General features: G+C 43.5%; 2 protein-coding genes across 2 annotated transcripts; both read right to left on the bottom strand.

Annotated features, from left to right (window-relative positions):
* Positions 1 to 1,967: 1,967 nt before the first annotated feature.
* Positions 1,968 to 5,311, bottom strand: edn1 (endothelin 1). The gene is made up of 5 exons (XM_071528960.1): positions 5,077 to 5,311; positions 4,628 to 4,778; positions 4,124 to 4,273; positions 3,733 to 3,837; positions 1,968 to 3,056 (listed from the first exon to the last, which is right to left on the bottom strand). Exons 1-5 carry the CDS (start codon positions 5,135 to 5,137, stop codon positions 2,918 to 2,920), a joined length of 606 nt encoding a protein of 201 aa, XP_071385061.1. The 5' UTR covers positions 5,138 to 5,311; the 3' UTR covers positions 1,968 to 2,917.
* A 3,018-nt stretch (positions 5,312 to 8,329) lies between these two features.
* Positions 8,330 to 18,564, bottom strand: hivep1 (HIVEP zinc finger 1). Its single transcript, XM_071528957.1, has 6 exons — positions 13,113 to 18,564; positions 12,820 to 12,953; positions 12,504 to 12,679; positions 11,629 to 11,730; positions 10,314 to 10,843; positions 8,330 to 10,027 (listed from the first exon to the last, which is right to left on the bottom strand). The coding sequence occupies exons 1-6, from the start codon at positions 18,450 to 18,452 to the stop codon at positions 8,906 to 8,908; spliced, it is 7,404 nt and encodes a 2,467-aa protein (XP_071385058.1). The 5' UTR covers positions 18,453 to 18,564; the 3' UTR covers positions 8,330 to 8,905.
* Positions 18,565 to 24,752: the final 6,188 nt, after the last annotated feature.

The following is a 24,752-nucleotide window of genomic DNA, read 5'->3' on the forward strand; positions in this document are numbered from 1 at the left end:
CATATCTTACACTGGACCTGTGGCATGGGTTCAACTCCAGCTCAACACCTTCGTCTCCACTTTCTCGCCCATCTTTCCAGTTTCTTCTAGTCTGTATGCTATCTACTGGAGCAGACATGTCTTAAAATTGAAAAAAAAAAAAAAAAAAAGTAGGTCTGTCTGGAAAATATTGGACCAGTATTGTTATTGGACTCTACACACAGCAGGACACAAGAGTATTCCTCAGAATAAGCCAGAGGCACAAAATTCACCATGGATTTGTTTGCTAAATGGGCTGGTTAGATAAGACTTTTCAACCAATTTACATTGGATTGTTCTCTGCTGCCAGTTCAAGCAGGTCTCTGATGAGTGATGGGAGCAAGCTTGAGACGCACAAATGTTTGAACTGAGTACAAGTACATCTTGTATAACATTTATCATGTGCAAAACTGAGATTTAAAGGGGACAGATCTGGCACATCGAAGCAAAGCGCTCACAGAGCCTTAATCTGTGCAAAAGATGCAAAAGTGCCTGAGGTGGTAAAAATAATTTTGAAGTTACAGTTAAAATAGCCTGGCGCAGGAGGTAAACCCCACCCTGCTCTCTCTTGGCTGCAATACCATGAAAACAATGTTTTCTGCAGTAATGCAATGAGGAGCCATCTTCTGCTATGCACTGCAGTAAATCATCCTGATGCCTGATAATCAGAGGGTTGCCAGACATTGTCCCTCAATTGATAAAGAGGTCAGTTTAGATTAACTATTTAATGTCTCATGTACATTAAAAATGTTTTTTATGCACAGGGGACAAACAAGATCCTCATACCTAAAGGAATGTACAGCTTTACTGATTGAAGGTTTAGTCTGAATTCCTAAACTGTCCATCAGACTGTAATCAGGCTCCTTGGGTAAGTGTTAATGAGGGAGTCATGAGAAAAGGGGTAGCAAATTGGAGGATAATAGTTACTGAATGAAAGGAGATGAAATTAGAGATATCTGCAGAAGCGCCAGGAGGTTGTGGTGAATTGTGGGGGAAAAACACTGACGCACAAAGGCCCTGGAGGCATGGTAAAGGGTGATTAAGGGACACCAGCCGTAAATAATGGTCTTTTATCTCCAATAATCCTCCGAGGAGAGAGGAGAGGTGGGTCTCGAAAGGACAAGGCAGGTAGTTAAGAGAATAACCTAAGAGTGACTCGGGCTTCATTGGGACTGGCAGGCATGAGGATTCTGCTGAGTCACTTGTAAGCAAAAGTTGGAGAAGCTCAGGTTGGAGGGGACCGACTGGCAGATTGTTGATATCCAAAGGTATTTACAAAAATAGAAAAAAAAAGATCATTACAAGTCTGAAAAGAAACATTGTGCTGGATGCTCCTTTGAAATCCAAAACACCTAGGCTGAAAGAAACTTTAAATCCACTTTGAGCTGCTTTAGAAATTTCAGTGTATACATTGGCTTGGCACAGAGATGAAAGGCAGGGGTTAGTGGGTTTTTATTGCACTTTGCCTTGTTGGCTTCCGCATCAACACATTCTAGTCATCACATCTGGCTCTGTCTCTCTCTGTATCTCTCTCACGCACTTTCTCTTTCTCTCTTACTCTTTCTCTCCTGCTCTTTCTCTTATGACCTACTTCAAATCCTCCAACACTGTGAACTTGAAAGACTGCTTCTGTTTTTTTTACGTGTATGATTTATGAAACTCATTTTTCACAGATGACTTATCTGTGGTACACCTATGTGTTGACTGGTAGTGAAGATTAGGGCTTTTTCATGTTGTTTATTCCTGGTGTTGTGGTTTCTCTATTAGACTACTCCCAAGATAATTATCCTCCACTTAAGTGGATGAAACATTGCTTTTCTAAGGTCAGTGCCCTATTTCAGCTCCAAAGATATGATCCACTGCATATGAAATATTACAGAGCAAATGAAACAATAAGGATGAAGGAGTTTATCAAGTGTATTAAATAAGTGTAACAATTTATTTCTCAAGGTTTTGCCAGAATCTGGCATTTCGGTGACAACACATTTCATTGAAATGACAAACCCAAACATGATATGATTAGACCAATATGGCCAGTAAAGTACAATGTGGAGCAGGAATAAATAAATCCAAGCACATGCTTGCAACAATGTACATACGATATTTAGTGAAATATTAAATTATGATACAACATGTAGAGAAGTCTGCGATAACAGATGCAATCAACATCAGCAAGAAAAACTCCCAAGACCTATTGCATATTGACCTGTGTGCTGATATAGAACGGCCTGTTATGTAAATGCAGTAACTGGTTTCAGTCAATGACAAAACAGCTCTTGTACAACATGAGACACATAGTAACTTCTATATAGGCCTAATGATCTCTTAATAATGCAACTGTGCAGGGGAGAATAATGGTATTTTGAAATAGTTAAGAACTGCTTCTTCCATGTATGGCAGTGATTCATTTTCTGTAATAGAGGAATTTATGTCATTATTCGATTCTCCCAGTGAAGACAGTGTTGTGAAATTCCACTTGATGGTCTTTTGAGTACAGTGATTGGCCCAGAGAGAGACGTTCATGCGACCATGACGCCTGAAAAGATCACTGAACGTCCTTGTATTTTAGTAGACCAGGGTCACGTCCTCTCTGATCATCTTATCTCTTCTCACCTGAAGTCCCTGGATTGTCTCTGACCTCGTTCATCTCTCTGCTGAAGTGCAACCAAGTCCAGCGATAAATGCACTATGCCTTACTGCAGACACTTCATAACACCGCAGCCACTAAGCCAACATGGAGGAAGTCTGCTGGCCTTAATGTCGGCTGTCCAATGCCTTTCTGAGGGTGGCCGCTGCACACGGCGCATCCCTAACGGCAGATGGATGGGAGAGAGGTTCCACGCTTATGAAATCCCTTTCCTCTATGTCTTGACAAGGTGCGGAGGTTATCTTGTCTTCTTTAGGAGGCTGTGCTCTCGCCCTCCCAGGCTCTCGCCCTGTGGCGCTGTCTCACCCTCCACTTCTCCAGCAGCAGGCGGGTTTTCAGCGCAGCTCTGACCGCTAGAGGCGACACCGGTTCCCCACCGCTGTTCCTCATCCTGTAGAAAGAGACAAAAAAGGGAGGCCGGTCAGCATTGAGACGTCCAAACCATCGATCTCTCAGGTTATGTAAAAGGTAAACCTATAGCTAGGGGGGGGGATTCAGGCTGTCAATCACTCGCACTCGAACCGCAAAGTATGCTATATGTCATGCACAACACAGTTTTCAGTGGGTACAGCAGATTGAAGTTTATGTTTCCATTTATTAATGTGTCAGAAAGTGCAGACACGCGGCGCCGCAAACTGTGAGTGGGTTTCACTCTGAAACATGATGGTACATGAGTGGAGCTGTGCCAGAGAGGGGCTCTATTACCCACATCACTTTTGACAGTTAAGGGAGAGTGATACAATTTGCTTTTGGGAAATTCCATAAAATCTCAGAGGTTCACCATGTCTCAGAAAGGAATAAAACACTTCTCATTATAATATATAGGGAATTCATTGCTTGAGGGGTGGTAATCTGGAAATATCTGCTTCTGAGATGCCTTCTCAACACGTGGTCTCTGTGTTTATCTCGCAGGCTCACTGGTTTTACGCACGTAGAAATTATGCGCCCAGAGATGTTTTGTCCCACAAAAGACCTCTGTGTTGCGTGAGGTTATAATTACCGTGTCCATTTATTTTGCAAATAGACTTGTGGTATTCGTCTTCTTCAGTCTGAGCGGGTTGTCTTACCTTTTAATCCTGCCCGCCTTGGCTGCCAGCTTGTGTTTGCACTGTGTCTCGGCACAACCATCGCCCTCGGCAGAGAGGATCACCTTGTCTGGCGATGTCTTGTATCTGTGAGCAAAAGTGCACAAGACGTGATGAGGACGGAGTCATGTTTCAATTATTCATCCCGTGGTTTCGAAACATTTAGAGGCATTTAAGCAACAAAACGTGTTTCCACATGTGGTGGGAACAGAGTCAGAAGAGAGCACGATTAGATCGTATCTAGTATCAGTACAATAGATGCCAGGCTATACTAAGCGTATTGTTATTGCCCGAATGCATGCGTCTCTCTGGATGTAAGTGCTCGTCGGACAAGTTGGAACTATGATACAGTGAAATATTACATAATGTGTACCTGGGGTGGTTTTCCAGCGAACAGAAGCTCGTGCAGGTACTGTCATTTTCACGGAGGCACTTGCAGCGCGGTCCCCTGTTGGTTGCCATGGAGTCCGCGACCGCGCGCCTTGTCCTGGGAGCGTTCCCCAGTCCGTACGAGACCACGCGCCTGGATGAAACAGGAACAGTTTGCGTCAGAAACTATAAGCAGAGCCATCATTTTATGTATAAGAAGTGTTGGACTTGTCCCTCATAAAGTTATGTATTAGGCTACTCGTTACTCTTTGTAAAAGAAGGCGAATTTTTTGAATAATTCAACTTCCATCTGATATTTAGAAACGGTGATAACAAAAGTAACTACTTTCTGATAGGCAAAAAACATTATCACCGAAATCAAAATTGTAACCTAATTCCCTAGCGACTAGTCTACGCGTTACTGGAGAAAGTTGCATTACTGTATCGACTCGTTATTCGGGAAAGTAACACCACATTATCACCCTTATAAGCAGTAAATGAGACTTACTCAGGTGTGTTGACCCAAATGATATCCAGGTGGCAGAAGTAGACACACTCCTTGTCCAGGAAAGTAGCGCAGGAGCATCGCTTGGTCCTCACATGGCGCCCAGAGGTGTCAGCGGAGGCGGTGGGTGTCTCGCCAGCAGGAGCTGATAGGACTGTAATTTAAATCATCGTCAAAATAGAGTCCTTAAGCATTTATATATGAAGTAGGTCTAGGTATTTGGGCATGAATCAAAGTGTCAATCATTTAAAGGTATGAAAAATATGTTGCTCTGTACTCAGCAGCGTGTACAGGTAATATTCAGGTGTTAAATTGTTTAATGGAACTAAATTATGAAAGAGTAATACACGTTGTTGTGTTGTATTACAGCAATTAAAATAAATATCATATTACAAAACAGCTTCACAGCTGAAAAGTCGTGAGTCTGTTTGAAATACCTCGCCAGAACTTACCTGTGTGCAGAATCCCAGAGTACATCACTGACAACATGGAAAACAAAATGTGTAAATCCATTTTATTTGGTTGTAGATTTAAAAAATTCCGGCTCCTTTTAAACAAAAATCTTGTTCACGAAAATGAATAATCCTTAAAAGAATTGAAGAATCCAGCGGGAAACTCGCTCCAGAAAAGCAATGCTTCAGTGAGCGTCCTCAGAGATCCACGCAGGAGCGCAGAGGCATCAGTCAGGAGTCTCTCTGACAGTGTGGCCCCACATGTGCAGCCCTTTGACTTTATACAAGTGCTTCCCACCTCCCCTCCTCCTTCTGCAGCCCCGTGTTGAACAGTTTTGTCCTTTGGCTTATTCCCAGACAATGCTGTTTGTTAATAGTCGCTGATAAGCAGCCGTGCACGTCAAGATAAGGACTTTGAAATTCCTCGGTTCCGAGTTAAGGGATGGAGGAGACGCCGGGTGGCTGTGACCTGCGCCAAACTCTTATTGGACTATCCTGGACGGGGAGTTGCACTTATCAAACAGCAGATGGCGGCCAAACGACAACTTTTACAATTCAATCTCCTGTTTTATGGTGAACCCTTCATAAAAAAAAATACTACTGGGGCATTTAGAAGTCATGCAATTCATTTGATACAGTTAAGTTTGTTGTAAAATAGATATTAAGTCTCATATATTTGAGTTTAAACTTTGAGAGCCAGTCCACTTAATATAAGTTGGACTGCTTCACACAAAGTGGTCGCCTGGTAGTGGGGATTTCTCAGTTTGCATGAACTTGACCGGGGAAGTGAATTAGTAAAGTTCAGACTGTAACGCACCTCATTCTCAACCTCTAAAAATAATAATGCTTTATAGGGTTAAAACTTAAGCTGGACACTACACCCAACATTGCATAACAAGTACAAACATCTTTATCTGTAATCCTTTTTGGGCATGGTAGCTTAGTAGGGCTGTAGGGCAGCAGTTAATCAGTTACTTAATTAATTTTAAGTTAATTTTTAGTTTTAAGCAGTTCATTTGATGAAGTGTGTCTTATTAATAAATCATCAACTCTGCCTGAACGCTGAATGTGTATTTCAGTAGTGATATAGTCTACTATCTATTGCCTTGACTGTCTCCTTACACTGCATATGAGGCCCTGCTGCCCTTGTGCCTTGTGCTTTGCAATTGGTGAATGAAGAGATTCTGATTAATGAAAGTACAAACAGTTTTCCAAAGTGTCTGCTAATCTAATAAAGGCCTCTTCCTTCACCGCCAGGTCGTGGAAAGCTAGAGGTACATCGTGTCACTAAAGCATGCATGCAGAGACATTGTGCTGTAGGCAAAGGTTGGAAAGGGTGGAAAATGTACTTTGTGTGTGTGTCGGTGTGCACACGCATGTGTATGCATGTTTAAAGTGGAAAAATCTTTGGTAAAGCATCCTGGCATGGTTCTGCGGTCCCTAATCAGAGGCTGGTGTTAAGAGTTTCCACTGGCCAGGGGAACAGCTTGTGCTACTGGCAGGAAGAGCTTATTTGGCCTCTCTCCATTCAGGACAGCAGCAACCCAGCAGTGCAGCATTAGAACCAGCTTCCTCTTCACAAGAGATTTTTCATCAATTTTGGACACCTGAGTTGAGACCAGACAGCTTGCTGTGATGTTACGGTGGTGCTGTGTTGTGTATGGTGTTGCCCGAGCAAAGATTTTGGAGGGAAGTGTTTTTTTTCCTGACCCCGCTGTGTGTGTCAGTGTGTTTGGTGTTTTGGTGGGTTCTTCACTTCATCAGCCTGCTCTTGTCTGCTCAGCAGTGGCAGCTGTAGACCTCTAGGTGTCTCTGTTAGCTCACCATAGCCTCCCCTGCAGGTTTCAGCCCTGAGGCGGGGGGGGGGGGGGGGGGGGGGGGGGGGAGACGCTGCTGTACTGTAGATGGATGAGTCACCCCTCTGAATGGTGGAACGAGGAGGTTTTCACTGTAAGCCTCTTGAGATGAGAGCGAAGTTTCCCTCATTGAGGGCAGATTGCTATGTTTGGCCCCCGGTCCTTTGAGAGCTCTCTATCATGACTTTTTCATTAAGTATAAGATAAAAAAGGGACAAATAAAATCACTTGGTCAAGTGCCACTATTCATTTGATCGACAAATTGTGATTTTTTAATGAAGTGCATTATTGTGAGGATCACGAGGACGTCCCCTGAGGATTTGGATGGATACAAATTATCTTTGTTATACCGTGTCACTGTTTACAGTATGCAGGAAGTTGAGGGAGATTGGATCTTTTTTTGTATGCTGCATGAAATTTGCACACTGATCTAAAGATAAATATGACATACTGTAAATGCAGAGACTGAAACTATTCAGAGAGAGTGGGAGATGAACTGTTTTTGACTTGCATACTAGCTGAAGTCCTAGTTACTGAGACAATCACAGAGTCAGCCATTTAGTAGGCTAGCATATTTTAAGAGAGAGTCCATCCCACAGCTGAAATCCCAATGAGATTCACTCTTATGCAAGAAGCTTCATTTTGGACTTGGCAGAGCATCTCAGAGGAAGATGTCAAGAATCCAGTGGTGTTAATGGGTCAGACCTCATGCAGTTACTGCATATAAATAGGCAATCAAACATTAACTTTAATATCTCAGATGTACTTGAGTGTAATTTGAAGAGTTCTATTCCAAAAAAAAAATACTATAGCACATCCAGTCTGTAAAATGTTCTTTTTCTGTCAGCCTAGAGCTTAAGTTACCCTACTAGCTATTAAAAAATACCAGATCTTTATTTGTTGCTATCAATCACATTGTCAGAGAAGATGTCACTTATTTCAAATCTCATTTGGGAATAAAACTCCTTGTTTCTCTGAATACTAACCCAGCTGAAATTGGTGGGACTGGCTTCAGCAATTCTAATATGTTTTGATATGGAAAAATATGTCAAATGTTTACTACAATGTCAAATATAACCAACAGCTGACCGTCTGTACTCTTGCTTCATATTCATCAGTTGACCATGAATGTGAATTTCATGAGGACACATCAAACAGAATCAGTTTGACATGACTGTCCCACTTTTGCCACGGACTGCATAGATGCATTTATTAGGTTTTATTTGACTGTAACAATTAGCAATATTTTATAGCTGTCTACAATGTAAAGTAAAAGAGTGTGAATGAATACCTGTCCTCTTTGGCATGTTGTCTGGTGAAAGCATGTCTCCAGTGTTAAAAAAACAAAATACATTGACACCGCTTGAATGTTTGTAAACAAATTTTTACTGATACAGTTAATAATATTGATACCGCAATGTAAAGCTACCATAATGCACATACCTATGGACTTATGAGTCGTAATGGGCACTAGATGGAATATAATAAATAGTTGAACACAACATCTGTACACAGAAACATTGCCCCAAAATCCATAGAAATGTACATATACCAGTACAACATTTATTTTTTTCCATAAATTTACGAATGACAAATTCTCCAAAATAAAACTGATATCCTCCATTGTCATCTCTCCTTCTACTTTCATTTTTTGAAATAAACACAAGCAACTACTGAATTTATGAGGAATTATGTACAGGTTCCTAAACAAGAAACTCCAAAAAGGCACAATTGTCTATACAACATGTACAAAAAAGAAATTGTCTGGAGCTGACAAAAAAGTAAAAATAAAATGATTGGTCATCATTATAATCATAATCATCATATGATTGCACGTACAATATGAATGTCAGTATCTGTGCTTTGAAAGGCGATTTGCAAAGAAACAAACCCCTGAAGAAGTGTTTTCAGTCTTACAAAGTGACAAGCATTACAAAAAGAGAACAAAGAAGAGCTTTCCCATTGAGGCTTTTTCAGGTGGCGATGACCAGTCTGTCTTCGTCATCACTGGATGCCTCATTATAGTCATCAGTTACCTTCTGCCAGGAGGACACTGGCAGTGGCCTTGGAGGTGCAGGATCGCTGGCGCCCCCAACTGGTGTCTGCTTAGCATTGTCTGCTCCACTCTCAGGAGCTGGTGATAGATGCTGCTGTGGGGATTTACCCCTCTCCTCCTTCTCCACAGTCTGTGTGAGCTCTGCTCTGCTCCCACTCTTCGGGCTAGGCCTGCTGGCTGAGGTCACTTCTGGAGGGCTGCTGACCATCAGAGGGGTGGGTGGTGAAGCAGACATGCAGCTCCATGAAGGACCAAACCCATATTCAGTTTGAGATGGCTGGGCTCCCAGAGCTTCTGGGCTGCCCTGCCTCTCAGAGGGCCCAGCGAGAGGACTGAGGGTGGAGAGAGGGCTGAGCGAGGGGATGAGGGCAGGCAGGGCGATGTTGACTATCTGCAGGCCAGGGATATGTGTCTGGGGGCCAGTGCTGCTTTGGGAGGTGGGGCTGGCAGCTAAAACCTGCAGCCCCAGGGTGGCATTGAGGGTGAGCCCTTGCTGGGGCAGCAGCTGGGTAGATGCTAGGCCTGTGTTGGTCAGCCCCATTAGGTTGAGTGTCTCCAAACCCACAGACTGTAGAGTCTGAGCCTGCAGGCCGGTGACCTGCCCGAGGGGGAAGCAGGGCACGACGCTACTGATGGGTTCCTGCACCACAAGGGGCTGGGCGTGAGAGCCCTCCGGCTGGGGTGAAGTGTGGGGAGCCGGCAACGGGCTGGTGTTCCTGTGGATGACGCTCACTGCTGGGATGGTGAGCTGGACAGGGCCAGCTTGGATTGGTACAAAGGTGGAGTAAGCTGCCAGGCCAGCGGGCACCAGCTGGATCCCCCCGACTGGAACCATGCTGTAGGGGGAGCGAGAAGGCTGCTGGGAGTGCAGGGGCAGGTGGCTGAACAGGTGTGTCTGGGTCCCTGTTCCCGGTTGGGATAGGCCCTGTGGGGGAAAGTGCATGGGACCTTGGGAAGCATAGGAGGAGGTTTGAGTGCTGCGGTCCACTGGTACACCTGACTCGCTTGTCGGCACAGTAGGAGGGGCAGACGAGCCATCCTGTGAGAAGAGAGAGAGAAATGGCATGACTTAATTATGGTAAAATCCTAGTGATAAGATATGAAGAGGATGAGAGGTGCTACACCATTTGAACCAAGCCTCCAAGCCAAGAAAAATGGCAAATCAGCATTAAGAAGACTATTCACCTTTTAAAGAACATTCACAGGAGCTTTGTGGAAGTGCCTTGCATGAGGGATTCAAGGTAAGGGTATGGATAGGAAAGAACGCGAAGGGAGACAGACAGGGAGGGGTGGAGAGAGACACAATGAGAATACATGGGTCTCACCTGGCCGAGCTTGGAGCCCTTGCCCGGCACTGGGGGACTAGGGGGCACATCAAAGTCAGGGTAGTCGATGGACATCTGCCTGCATGGTGACACAGGGCTCATCATGTGCACTGACTCTGTGTCTGAGGTGTAGGAATCTGAGATGGGGGCAATGGGCGGAGGAGAGTTAGGGAGGGGGCCTGGGCTGGAGCAGGACCCAGAGATGGACATCTGCTTGCACAGGGACACAGGGCTCATCATGGGGACAGATTCTGAGTCCGACGTGTGGTAGTCAGAAGCTGGAGGCTGGGACTGGGGGAGGGGAGCTGAGCTGATGGACATCTGGGCTAGGAGGGCACTAGGAGGGACCTCCTGGTTGGAGGGGATGTGTTGGGGGCTGGCAGAGACAGAGGGGTTGGTGGACAGGCCCGACTCTGCCTGGCTGTCCTCCTCTTCCTCCTCGTTGTCATCGTTCTCCTCATCGTCAGGGCCCTCAGAGTCATCGCCATCTGAATCTGGACGGTCAGCGCTGCTCACCTGGCTGCGGTCGCCTGCAGTTGAGAGAAAACGTAAGAAGGAAGGCCGTCTTGTTATTCTACAGAGCATATTAGTCATCACAGCTGATGCATAAAAGATAAGCTATTAGGCAGCATTTAAACCATTTTCATTCATTAAAAATCCAACATTCTCATCTAGGTTTCTCTCACACAATGAGAAAATCTACCACTGAAAAATACCATTAGATGGTGTGTTGTACTGCTGCAGTAGTGGTGTTTCACACCCTAGACCACCATAAGCCCCTGAGCTCCATCACAGGCAGAGGAGGAAAAACAAATATGCTCTTAGAGACTGGGACTATAGAATGCTTTCAGGCAGCTTCTCTTTTTTTCTAAAATTAGACGCAGCAATTTCCTCTTTCTAAACGCTGTGCATGCCGCCCACATGCGCTCTGAGTTAACAGGGGAAGAAGCTGCATTTAGAATTTCTAATTAGACCATGGCACAGCTATTGATCGGCATAGCTACAGAGCACAAGCAGGGACAATCCGTATTTCATATCTCTAGTCATTATCAGGAGAGCTATTTAAAGAAGGGCAATCCTGTTGTTTGAATACATATGAAAATAGGGTAAACAAGACCTTGCTGTATTCACCCAATAAAACACATGTAACAATGTACTGGCAATAAACCCTTGAACTAACAGAAAAGGTGTTTATTCATGTTTGCTTAGTTTAATGCGTAAGATCCCATGCAAATTTTCTCTATATAGCTTCAAAGCACACAATGTCCCCTGTGTATTTCCCTCTAGGTCAAGGCTGAGAAGTGAAACACTGTACCAGAGTCCTCTGCATCCTGATCCTCAATGAGACCCTCAGGCACCCCCATCTCCATGCATTTCTTACTGTGGGCCTTGGATTTCATGTGCTTGGTCAGATTTCCTGCAAGAAGAGAGGCAACAAGGTCTTATGGGTGGGTGGAGCTTGAACAATAGCACAGAAGGAGTTTATGTAAGAGAATGCTGTCTTTGGGCAGGCTGTATGTAAAGGGTGAGTAACTGATAAAGACATTTTTAAAGGAACGTGGGTTGCTCTGACACCAAGTACTGTTCTGCAGTGTCGCGTGGGTAGGCAAGTTCGATAAAGACTGGTGAATCATACTGTCTTGGTTTAAGAGATGGTGAAGCAACATCTTTAATTCCATAGCTCCTAACAGGGAAAAAATTAAATGAACTCTGGAAAGAAAAATGTAGGCCTAAATTGTGATAATGAAAATTTAACAAGAGTTTGATTGAATCTTGTTGTTCTCAATAGATTCATTATAGACTATATATTGATACACTGTATACTGTACTTTTTTTTTTCACTCCAAAGCAATTGTTCTGAAAAAGGTTATGGTTTGGAAAATCCTATCTATATTAAACATGAATGCACCTGTGGTATATTCCCTTGACCTGTGAATACATCTCAATGGGCTTTCCTTTATTTCTTTTTGCATTTTTTTTTTTTTTTTGGGGGGGGGGGTTGATTTGGTATAATTGATAATGTGAATGTCAGTGTACTGACACTCACTCTGCTTCTACTCTGCATAAAGAAAGATAATTAATCAAGCGGTTTTAACTTGCAAATTTCCCAAGATCAAAAGGAAAATAGTCACAAAAACATCTCTATCTTGGTTTTAAACCCTGAAACAAACTAATGTACTGAGCTCTAACCTTTTGTCTTGAAGGAGAAGTTACAGTGGACGCAGTGGTATGGCCGGACATCAGAGTGGGTGCGGATGTGTTTGCGCAGCATGCTGGGTTTCTTACAGCGGATCCCACACTCCTCACAGATGTATTTACCGCGCCCACGCCCCCGCACGTAAACATACTCTTCGTTAGATTTGTATCTGCAGGGTTAGAGATGGAACCATTAGGGACACATAAATTGGGAAGACAAGCACATGAAAGTAACTATTTGTATTTTGAATAAATAAGTAATTAAGCAAGTAAATAAGTAAGCGAGTTTATTTATTGCTTATATACATACCCTCCATCAAAAATTTTGACCCGCCTTGGTTCTGTTTTGGATGACAAGTCCTTGTCTGACTCATTGTTGGGCTGAGTCTCTGGTTGTACTTTGCTTCTGTTTTCAGCTGTTACAGACTTCTGGGTTATTAGCACCTGCAGAGAGATGAAAGGATCTACTGTAATATATGTTATATATTCACAAATTTCTATCATGCAATCATCAAGTTGATTGAAGAATCAAGACATTAAGACAAGACAATGACAAATATGTGTTAGATTTTACAACCTTGCAAATAATAGTTTTGTTCTTACCCTGGGCATGATGTCTTTCAGCTTGCCTGAGTAAGACAAGATGTCAGACTTCCCACTCGTCCTTATTGCCGAGGTGTAGTGTATTTTCTTGGAGCTCTGCTTGGAGTCAAACAGAGACATCACCACCTTGGTGGGCAACCCAAGTGGGTTAGGGTTGTTGGGGCTGACGGTCCAGGCAGCATATGCTGAAATCTTCAGGTCAGTCTGTGGAACATGGAGTGGTTTCCTCTTCATCAAGAAACACCACGTGAAGGTGGTGGCAGTCTTCAGGCTGGGGAAAGACAGGCGATGGCTGTCTTTTGTGTTGACCACAGAAACAGACGAGGTCAGTTTCACCTGACCACCATGGAAACTGGAGGGCCTTATTGGAGATTTGGCAGGAGTCCATCTCTGTTCCTCAGCTTTGTCTTGAGGCTTCAGAGTGTTATTAGCTGGGATGGAAGTGCTGTGGCTACCTGGTGTTGTGTTCAGTGCAGCGCCTGGCTCCTGAGGAACTACAGTAGTTGTGTGTTTTTCCAGCCCAGCACTGTCAGGTGACATAGGCTTCCAGTCATCATGAGCCTCTGAGTCCTTCTCCCCATCTAGTTTATTCTGGGGCAATGGTGGGGCCTCAGTTTCAATGGGACTGTCCACTGGTTCAGTGGTGCAAACTTGCCTGACAAGTGTTAGCTTCCGCTGTCGGGTCACCTCTGCCATCTTGGAGTTAAGATAGTTGACTGACCTGCCATCAGTGAGACAGGCAACACCATGCTCATCCTTAGCCCGCTTTTGGTGCTTTTCCATGTAGATGTCCAAGCTATTGGCAGGGGACAGCATTCGTTTGCTAGAGGCAGTGGGCTCCTGCTGTGGGCATAGGGTCACCGATGCCAGTTTCTGTGTGCAATGTAAAGACCCGAGAGAAGGCGTTCTTTCTCCCGTATGGTTATGAGTGCTAACTCGGTGAGTTTGAGTTCTATCCTTATTTACAGTTGGTGCAGTTTGGATGTCACTATCTACACTGTGAATGGATGAGAGACTGTTCTTTTTGGACATAGAAGGCGCAGGGTTCATCTGCTCATGGGTTATCAGTATTTGTGGCAATGGGGCAGCACCTGTTTGGGTCTGATTGAATGGGTCCCTTTGTTGTCCACCTGGCAAAACAACAGTCTGTGTCTTAATCTCAGAAGCCTGATGACTCTGTTGAGCAACATAGACATTTTTCAGTACATCTGAAGACTTTGAAACACTCAAAATCTGATTGGCAATAGGTATTGTTAAAACTGGTACGGCTATTTGAGTTCCCTGGGTGCTAGAGAATGAAAATGTTTGGCTTCCTCTCAGAGCAGGACAATGCAGTTGGTATTTGGGCACAAAACTTTTCTTTTCTTCGGAGTCTGACTTATTTTGGATATTTTCACGACGGACCGAGATCTGGCTCAGAGGTTGCTGTATCTTTTGGCATATTTGAACCCTTGATGTTTGATGCCAAGGGTGTGGAAGGCCATGGACTTGAGGCTGCTGAGTTGGGTTACCCAAATTAATGCTTTGCACCATTTGCTCATTCTTCTGCAAGGCTGGTTCTCCAGAATGCAAGATAAAAGACTGAGCCATGGTGGGCTTATTGGCAATATGAATCTGTTGGGATCGGTTCTGAATTAAAGAGCTTACATTTGTAATGGAAAGTTTCTCCAGAGGTATGATATTTTTCCGGACAGGTTGCTGACTTTCTGGACCTATCTTTAAAGACATCTGACGAACTAATGGTCCCCGTCGTCTTTCAATGAGTGGCACCTGGGCAACGTGGGAAGTTTGTGCACTTTTTGGCTGACCAACTGGGGACAGTGATCTGCTGGGAGATACATTGCCACAATCAAAGGACTTGCTACGATAGTCACATGAAATCTCCACAGAGGGTTGAGTACAAGTGATCTGTTCAGATGCAGCGCGCCTCATCATGCCAGGCACACCAAGTGTGTTGAAGGCTGTTGGCAAACCTTGAGACTCTGGTATTTTGCTGACACACTCCCCTCTAGACGGGCTCTCTGATCTGGATGTCTCATCTCTGTCAAAAGAGGCTGAAACGCTGGAGCAGCGAGAAAGACTACTGTCCCTGCTGAGACTTCGTGAGAGGTTTGACTCAAAACTGGATTCACCTGAGGAGTGGTCCATTTGAGCAAGACGAATTCTCTTCTTTTTAGGTGGAAGTTTCTCTGCTGGCAACTTGGACAAACTCTCACTTCTCTGAGGCCAGTTGAATGAATCTGCAGGCTTATCTGCTGGCTCAGTGCTCTGTGTTTCATGTTCTCTGTCAGGTTCCTCTGTGACCAGAATTTCAGGAACCTGGATATTGTTTTGACGAACCAGGCGAGACTGGTGGACAGGGGTAGAGCTTTCACCAACTGCTGCTACTGTGCCATCAGTGCAATGTTCCATCCTTTGTTTTCCATAGTCAACACACTTGGGTATAGACATTTTTTCATGGTGGCTCTCAATTGAAACATTTGTTGTAGCATCTGTTTTGACCTTGTTCAGGGCATCTTTTTCCATACTATCAACAGGAGATGCCCTGTCAAAAGATTCTGATGTCTCAAATGAATTGGGTCTGCTGAGTGAGTTGGTGTGCCTAATGACTGAAGTACCACTGCCTTGCCTCTGCAGGTCTCCTTTAGTAGAAGTGCTGATCTGGGCCTCTCGTATTGGTGACAGTCTGGAATCTGAAGTATCTATACCTCTTGCTACAAGCTGGATCTGAGGTAGTTGTGTCTGGTTGTTTTTAGGCTGTATGTCTACCATGGCACCATGCTGAGAAAATGTCCGACCTGCCAGAGCTGTTGGTAGCTGACATGAATCAAAACTGACAGAGCAAGGGGGAATGGTGTCGGTTGGAGATTGGTCATCGTCATCTCCAACACTCTTCATTTTCCTTCTCTTTCTAATTGATGTCTGTTGATCAAGTATTCCTGAGATGCCTGTTGATCTGGGGATTAGGGGCTGCTGTATGTTAACCTGAAAAACATCTTGCTCAGTTTCTTTGAGAGCGATTGGCTTGTTTTTTGGACCATGAAGCTCAGAGCAATAGAATTTCTTGTGATTTTCAAAATTTTCTAACTTTCTGTACCGGTTACGACAGGTCTCACACTCATACATTGTGCCTTTACTCTGCTGAGGCTTTCTGTTTCTGTCCTGACTGTGCTCAAAAGATCTGCTTCTTTGCATCATCTCTGTGGAATTACTTGGACCATGATAGCCCTCATCCATGGAACGGACAGAAGGGAGGCCATGCCCCTCACTTGTGGAAAAGTCCTCCACTGCTACTTGCCTCACTAAGGTACGAGAATGTATTGCTGGATTTGGTGTAGATGGGGCTGATGAAAATACATCATCATTCAATGAACTAATTTTGTCATCAAATGACTGACAAATTCGCAAAGGGTGGGGCTGGGGGGCAACATTAAGGGGAAGAGCAGAGTGTCCTGGTGTAGTAGGCATAGAGTTACTCCTTGTTATTGGCAAACAATCCATTGGTGGGTATTGATTAGGTACAGAGAGAAGAAATACTGGCTTTGATTTATCTGTTGGGGTGAATGGGGACTTGGGGATGTCTGAGCTGGAACTTGACCTTCTTCCCATTGGTTTAAGGTCAAACTGAAAAGAGTCTTTGAATATGTATGATTTAGGGGAGTCTATGCTACCTCTCCTTGAGAGAGATGTCCTTCTTGGTTTGACACTGTCCAGCTGCTTGTTGTCAACCACTGCCTCATTATCAGATATCAACTTTGAAATTCGCTCTTCCAGAGAGAGTGCCTTGGCTTCCAATGGTGGACGCATCTGTCCCTGTGTGGCTCGTGGCTTTTCCTCAGCTGCTACATGCATTACTGTGGCAACCACAGGAGGGATATTGGGAAGTGTGCTCTTGGAAATGTCTATGTCTGCTGGTGGAGTTATCTTTACAAATGGACTAGGGGGACTCATGGCCTGGTCAGCACTTTCAGAGCGTGAAAAGTAGCCAGAGTCTGTACTTCCTAAACTGCGGGGACTAAGCAGGCACTTGGCCTGTTGCTGCTGAGAGAAGTCTGTTGCTTGTTGTCTCTGAAGCTGAGCATGTCCACCGAACAGTGGAGACTTGCATTGTTGGTCCTCGTCTTCACTCACAGTATCTAGTGAAGGATTTGTACAGTCCACCTCTTTCAGAGATGACAGGACTGTGATGCTAGATCTCAGATTGGCTGTCTGAAACTCTCGTTGCCGTTGTGCAGCAGCTTGCTCAGGTGCTGAATCTATAACCCTTGGGCTATCTGCCCTCAGAGGGGAGACATTAACTGGGTAAACAACCACTTTTGGAAGTGCAGCTGTCACTTTGGGCTCATAACCCCTCTGACCAGAGGCTGGTTTCATTGACTCGAAGACAGCTGTTGAGTCTGCTTCCCCATGGCTTGCTTGAGCTGTACCTGCACTCTGCAAACTACTTTCAGACAAAGCTGTCACACTGCTCTGTGATGAGTCAGGATCCAAGTCCGCAGTGCTACCTTCCTCATCACTGTCCCCACTCTCCTCTGCCTCTGAATGTGTCCCGAGGGCTTTGTCAGATTCTTGGGAGAGCGATCCGCCTCCAGATTCGGAACGTGCGACGAGGCCCAGTTTTATAGCATGAGCATGTGATTTCTTATGCTTGTACAAGTTGCTCTTTGTTTTGAATGAGAAACCACATGTAACACAAGGGTATGGTCTTTCTCCTGTGTGAGACCTGATGTGTTTGAGCAGCACACTGGGTTTTGCACATGCCCGATTGCAGTATTCACACACATACTTCCCCAGCTTCTTGGGCTTCTGGTCCTTAGCCACCTGCTCAGCACCAAAGTTCATAACTGTTGCCATCTGGACTTGGTTGCAGCCAGGTGTAACTGGGACCTGAATGGTGCTGGGAACACTGGCTGAGAGGGACTGGCATGTGTGCACAACTGGTGGCTGGCTTTGTGGCAAGGCATTGGAGCCCGAGGGAACAGGTGCATGAGTTATGGTGGACGGTCCAGTACTAAAGCCCATGTGCAAGCTAGGCTTTTCCTGATTCGAAGCAACAGGTATAAAATGTGGTGTAGCATGCTGAGAACACTGCAGGGGAGTACCCTGGGTAGATGTCTGCATATTACCCTGTAGTGGTGCTGCAATGCCAATGAAGTTACCTTGTTTGTCAACATAATAAGTCTGCATATGGGAAGGTTGAGCCTGGAGGCCAAAATTGACAGCTGGCATTGCTTTTACTTCACTACTGGACTGAGCAGTGAGGGCGGAAGCTGGTTTTCCAATGGCTGTAATTTGCAAGGAGTTTTTCCTCTCAGCCAAAGTACTAAAGTCAGGCTCCATGGCCTTTAGTAGAACCTCAAGGGGAGCACTGGTGTGGTAGGAATCTCCCTCAAAGCTGGGGTTGCTGCTCTTGCTGTCCTTGGGCTGACACACTTCAGCTGCAATTGAACACCCCTTTTCACCACTGATGGGATCAAGAGACGGTGGCCTTGAAGAGAAAGTTTCTCCTTGCTTCAGCCTTTCATGGTCAGTGGAGGATGCCCCTTCCTCAGGGGATGCTGCAACTGGTTGGGCATATTCTGGGTCTCTGCTCCCACTGGGTGACCTGGAGGGATTGTGGGAAGGACTGTTGGAGTAGGAGGAGCAGGAAGGCGTAGTTTCCTTGGTTGTGGCTCCTGATGTTTTTGACTGCAGGGGCTTCTTCACTGGAGATTTGGGAATTTTCTTGAGCTGATTCTCTCCAACAACCTTTTTCCTCTTCAGGCCTTTTATGTTATCTGCATTTCTGCGACTGCTTTCAGATGTCCCTGTGGATACAAACACAGACAAGAATATGAGTCCATAACCTATTATGCCATGTCAAGCAAAAAGTACATTTTGGTTTCTATGCACTGAAAACGACAAAATTCTTCATGTTATAAGAAAAGCACAGTTGGCACAGTAAAGCTGTCTTTTTCAAAACCTTTCCAACCACACCATATGGGCATAGTGAGCAAGAAAGTCACTACTGAGAAAATATATTTCTTGTGCTGAATTGTTGGAACTTCCTTATTGGCTCATGAAACTAAATGCACTCAAATTGAAAATTTGACTGCTCAGATAATTTTAGAATGTGTTTGTATTTGCTTCTACATATATAATGAAGAAACACTGGTACATTTCAGTACATTTACAGTATACATCATATCAAGTAGTACCAAAGCAATGTTAGGATAAGGTCTTTTAAGTGGAAAAAGCATAAAATTAATGCTCCTCTGAAAATATAATTGATTTTTTGTTTATATTGGTGGTTGCTATGTCTTAAAATGGCCGACTGGAGGTAATAGTTTTACCACTCTTGTATATACCACAGCATCACTGTATATAAGATTCTACTGTAGTCAGAAGTACACTACTGCAGTCTGCTGTAGTTCCCTGCTATAGTTCCCTCATAATGATCAGAGATCATGCTTGTTTGTGATCTTATTATCTCAAACCACAAGCGTCCATTGAATCTACAAGGAAATTATCAGGCTATATGTTTGGTTTACTTGTCATTTATTAAGCACATTTCCCATATGATCATTTCCTTGTGCAGTGTCAAAACACACATCAAAGACAAAAGGAGCACACACCACCATGGAAACACATTTTTTAGGGGATACAAGTTTTGGCACAACACCAACGTTACATGACAGTTCCTTAAGCCAAAAAAGGAGTATTATTATTAAGCAGTATTATTATTACAGCATTTTGCATCATGACATATTACCTCTTAACTATATTACCTCTAGCTTACCATTTCTATTGTCATTACATTACATTATGACTGTCGATGTTGCAATTCTTTGGTAGCCAATAGAGATCGATAAAACTCATATATTAGTTAATGCCCCTTTAAGGCTGCAACAGGACTAATATTCTAGTCCTAATTGCTTTGTTACATATCAGTGCAACTTTTCTAATAAAACAAGCAATTGAAATATAGTATTAAAGACATACATGCAGAACAACAACAGATTAATACTAGTGCAATACAATTACATAATGAATATAACATTCAAGGCTATTATATAACAAAAATGTTGTAGTCTACAGCCACTAAAGTGGTGTAACTTGGATAAAGAGCATAACATTCCACATCAAGTTCAAGAAAATCAAGAAATCTTTTCACTGAAGGCAATTGCCTGTGCTCTGCCTTTTCATCAGTGTTTTATCACTAGCTGTTCTTTTTGAATAGTTGGTGAAGATACATTCTTTATACAGATATAAGTTAACCATCACCACTCCCTTCAGTCTTTTCCTCTTCTGCTGTGTGTCTGAAGCCACTGAGGCTCACGCTTCATTGCATTAAAAAAAAACGTCCTTTCTTCATTTGTGTTTTTCTAATAATGTCGACCTGTGGAGTCTTGGCTGATCAAAAAAGAAAACCTTCAGCAGTTGATAGCACTGGCTATCTGCTGCCGTAATCCATGGTACAGACAAACTGCATCTGCATGCTGTCAACGCTGCACTGTTTTTAAACAGACACACCCATCCAGGATGTCCCATAATTTGTCACATTGGCCCTACAAGGGTGATTTAGGCATGTGGTTTTAAGGACATGTTGCATAAGTTTAGCATTTCCCTGTCACAGTTTCCTGGCTTGTGTAGGTATTTCCCAAGATGAGGTCAGGATTCCTTCGGGGCTCTGGCATAATTAGATTGAGGAACGCCTTGTCTTTACATAAGTTCATCCATTCTCCACAAAAACATGCAACCGAAGGCCTTTTAAAACAGCATACAACCAACATAATACAGTAGTTCTCCAGGCAAACCCTATGATATTCTTGAAATAAACCATTCTAAATCATATATTACAAAGAAGGACCTCTGTATCAACACAGAAGAAAATAGAGTCACTGAAAGGCATGAAAAAGGGGTCAGTTTGAGGGTTCATTTGCATGTCTGCAACTTAAATTGCATGACTTATAATGTAAAAAAGTACAATATAAACAAACAACATTTATCAGTGCCTATGTACAGATGTAAATTTTATTGTTAAAAAGTAGTTTTGGCTAGACACAGCTACAAACTAAAACTTATTTATTCAGGAAATGTATTATTTGCTTTTTTATATTTTCAAAGGTAATCTGTATCAACCAGTAGCTAACCTTAACATTTACCCCCCACCCCCAATCACATGTTGTTCCATGGAAATTAGATGACTGGTCATTTTCCATAACTTTTCTGGGCCTGGGAAACACAGTTTTCAAATTCCATGATTCCTCCATGACTGTAGCAACCATATAATTTGTAACAGAAAAAAGTCATGCCATGGTGGTCCAGTATGGAAGAGCTATTGATAGAATGAACTTCTTTTAAAAGTAGCTTGTCAAAGGGATTAACCTTTGACACGTAGTGACTTCAGTACTTGCTGTATTTTGAGAAGGGGATTGAGATATTCTTATTAGGGTTGAATCCTTTCTCACGTCTCCACCCAATCTCATTTACAGTGGGTGAGTCAGTGAATGCTTGCATGTCCTGCAAATAAGCTGGGTGTTTTTTTTGTTTTTTTTAAAAGAACAAATGTTGTAAGGATGAGGTTAGCTTAGCTGGTTATTTCTCAGGCAACATAAAGCTGCCTTGATTTAACCTAACTTGCTATTCTATTTGAACGTAGTTACATAACAAGCCACTCAATGAAGCAACATGCTCTTCATGTGTGTAACAACAATGCCATTACTGTAGTTTTACTGTAGTATTCACTATATGCAAGGAATATATACATCAAATTAAAAAAGTGAGCAACATAATTTGCTGAAATACCTGCATTGTTTGTTAAACAAAAATGGACAAAGAACTGTCTTTATCTCACTTAAGATAAAGGTCACATGAACCCTAAAATATTTACCAGCCATTCTACAACGTATAATCATGCCATTGCCCTCCTAATTTCAATGTGTCACAACATGAGAATGTCAAAAGATCACTATGGCAATCACTGCTGAAACACAAGGGCATATTCAGAGCAGTGGGATGAAAAACAAAACATTGTATCCCCACTAAAATCTTGCTATTGTAAAACAATGACCAAGGAATGTAGAAACTAAATATAAACTATTGTATTACAAATAATTGCAGCGAATGGTGATAAGTTTGATGCTGAAACAGGAAGCACTACAGAAATATTCGAGTGTAAGGGCCGCTGCAAAAATCCCACAGCATTGGGATCTGCTTCTGAAGTAGAAGTAGCCAAACAGAACTACTAAACTCCATTCTTCAACTAATGTATACAGTATGTGTAAATAGTGTTCATTGAGGGAAGGCACAATTAAATATGAAACAATAATACAGACTGAGCAAATCGTGGCTAAATAAAAACAAACACAGGAAACAAAAATATGAACTATTTTGACAAACCACTAGTGCAAGGATAAACACATTATATAATAAATATTTTTTAGACCACAAAACAAGGCAAAACACAAACTGATCTATGTCTGTGAATCCTTTCCAATTCAGTGCTGTGAAATAAAGTTAATGTGTGCTGTTAGTAAAAGAGTTATTTTAGGTTCCTTCTCACAGTATATTCCTTTCAAACAAGAGGAAGAGAGAAATTCCCTTAGAAACTTCAACCCTATTGAAAGTGAAAGCATTCTCACTTCCTCTTCGAAAATGTAACTCATTGATTTTTATCCAAGGTCTTGATAAAAAGGTCTCTTACCTTTCTGTGAGCTTTTGGGGTCTTTGAGTTCTTTCTGTGCCTCTTCGATTTTATCTGCAACACAAGGACAGATACCATTTTCAGCACAGAGAACAGTACTGTACAGATGCAAAGAGACTCACGCTCCACACCAAAGGCAATGCAGAATGTAACTAATGATACTGGGGATGCTTCCCACACGGCTGTAGCAGGATGAAGGTCTTTCTAATGAAAAACAGATATTCTTCCATGGCAGAGGGAGTGCACCAGAGCATTATGGAAACTACCATAATCATGAACAGGGCATTTCACAGTGTTTGCATGTGCATGCGTGCGCAAACAGAAATACCACAGTGTGAATATGTATGATAAATATACGGGTTAAGTGCACAAGCAAGTCAATATGGTGGGTTCACTCTCATTATCACTGAGCGAGGGCTTACCCACAGATCAATTTACATATTCAAATGCTGCTTACACCCCTCGGGGGAGACAAATTCATTCCATTCAGGCCCTTTTATACGTCACAATAATCACCCACAATCCAGCAGGTGAAGAACCTGTTTCAATACGCACCATATGGATGTGTGGGAGGCGACACATGAGCGCTGGCTGTGTGTTACTGTAATCAATTTTAATTATATAAGCAGGCTTAATGTGGCCTGCATGGGGTGTACGCAGTGGAATAAGAGGGAGAGGGGTGAGTAAACCCTCTGTTTTCCCGCTCCTGCAGGGCCACTTCCACAGGCTGGCCGTGGGCGGAGGCAAGAGGGCACGTGCACACATGACTGTGCATGCACACACACACACACACACACACACACACATAAGCACAGAGAAACATGGGTGGTTACCAGAGAAGCAGAGCAGTACTGTAACATTTTTCTGCCTCCTCTGACCATGGAAACTAGATGGAAAAATAAACCAATTTCTGTGCCCTGCACATAACACCAGAATGCAAAAAGAGGCCTCAAGGACCCATGGTAACAATTTTGTCCTAGATTGCACAAATGCAAATTGAGGGTGAAAGAGGATGTTCTTCTGTGGTTTCCAAAATCGCAGTGCGATGCCGGGAATACTCTGAGGAGGGGGGGACACGAGCAGGCCACGGACGAGGTCAGTGGATTATGTCATCATGAGTGTGTGTTACTATAGTCACACCCTGCTCCATCTCTCTCTCTCCCTCTCTCTGTATCCCAGGCACACGCCACACATTACATAATGCGTCCCCACCCCTGCGCTGCCGTGGAGCAAAACAAAGGCACCCTGCCAGCAGAAACACAGCAACCGAGGCACATGGGGAGAGGGCAGAGTCTGTTTGTTTGTGTGTGCGAGAATGAATTTGAAAGAAAGGTAGAAAGAGAGGCAGAAAGAGGAGAGAATATTTTCTGTAAGTATCACTTGGCAGCAAATCATCATGAGCATGCATGTGTGCGTTTCTGGTGTACGTTTGCATATAAATGACCATGTGAACCGAGCTCGCCCTCTGACAGAGGCATGAGGCAGACTGTGTTTTCCTGGCAAAGAGACTGGCTTGGTGTGCGTCCAAAAGGAGAGGATCAGTAACCTTAGAGAAGCTGAGCCCGCACCCTCTCCTCGGCTCCTCTACCCAGCAGAGAGTCGTATTCACCACGCTCTGCAGCTCAACCCCACCGCTTCCTCGAGCAAAGGGTTATGTTATTGCAACCCAATTTGAGATAATAAATGCTTATTTTAGTGGTTAGGAGATTTCGGGGTAGATTTTCGCTAGTATATGCTTCATTGTTTGCACAGCTTGATGCATATGTCTTGTATTAGACCACACTGGCAAACCTAGGCATAAGTGATTACTGCCCAACAAAAATCTTATTAGTGGTTGTGTATGGTAGGAGACCAGAATATAAGTTATTATAGATCCGATTGCACCTATTACATAATAAACCACAAACAGGACCCCCTCATGCTGAATGACAGCCATTAAGTCAGGAACACTACGC

Source organism: Centroberyx affinis, unplaced genomic scaffold (assembly GCF_046629955.1).
Source record: "Centroberyx affinis isolate AG114_WGS23_722 - 3 ecotype Tasmania unplaced genomic scaffold, CSIRO-AGI_Caff_v1 ptg001743l_1, whole genome shotgun sequence".
Classification (NCBI taxonomy): Eukaryota; Metazoa; Chordata; class Actinopteri; order Beryciformes; family Berycidae; genus Centroberyx; species Centroberyx affinis.

Bases quoted from the DNA above. Each gene is read 5' to 3' on its own strand.
- edn1 (XM_071528960.1), bottom strand. From the start codon at position 5,137: ATGGATTTACACATTTTGTTTTCCATGTTGTCAGTGATGTACTCTGGG. The intron at 3,838-4,123 runs GTACACATTATG...TTTTGCTCACAG, and splicing joins TCGCTGGAAAACCACCCCAG to ATACAAGACATCGCCAGACA. The intron at 3,057-3,732 runs GTAAGACAACCC...CTCTTTCTACAG, and splicing joins AAGGCGGGCAGGATTAAAAG to GATGAGGAACAGCGGTGGGG.
- hivep1 (XM_071528957.1), bottom strand. From the start codon at position 18,452: ATGGAGCCTGACTTTAGTACTTTGGCTGAGAGGAAAAACTCCTTGCAA. The intron at 12,954-13,112 runs GTAAGAACAAAA...ATCTCTCTGCAG, and splicing joins TGAAAGACATCATGCCCAGG to GTGCTAATAACCCAGAAGTC. The intron at 12,680-12,819 runs GTATGTATATAA...CTAACCCTGCAG, and splicing joins GTCAAAATTTTTGATGGAGG to ATACAAATCTAACGAAGAGT.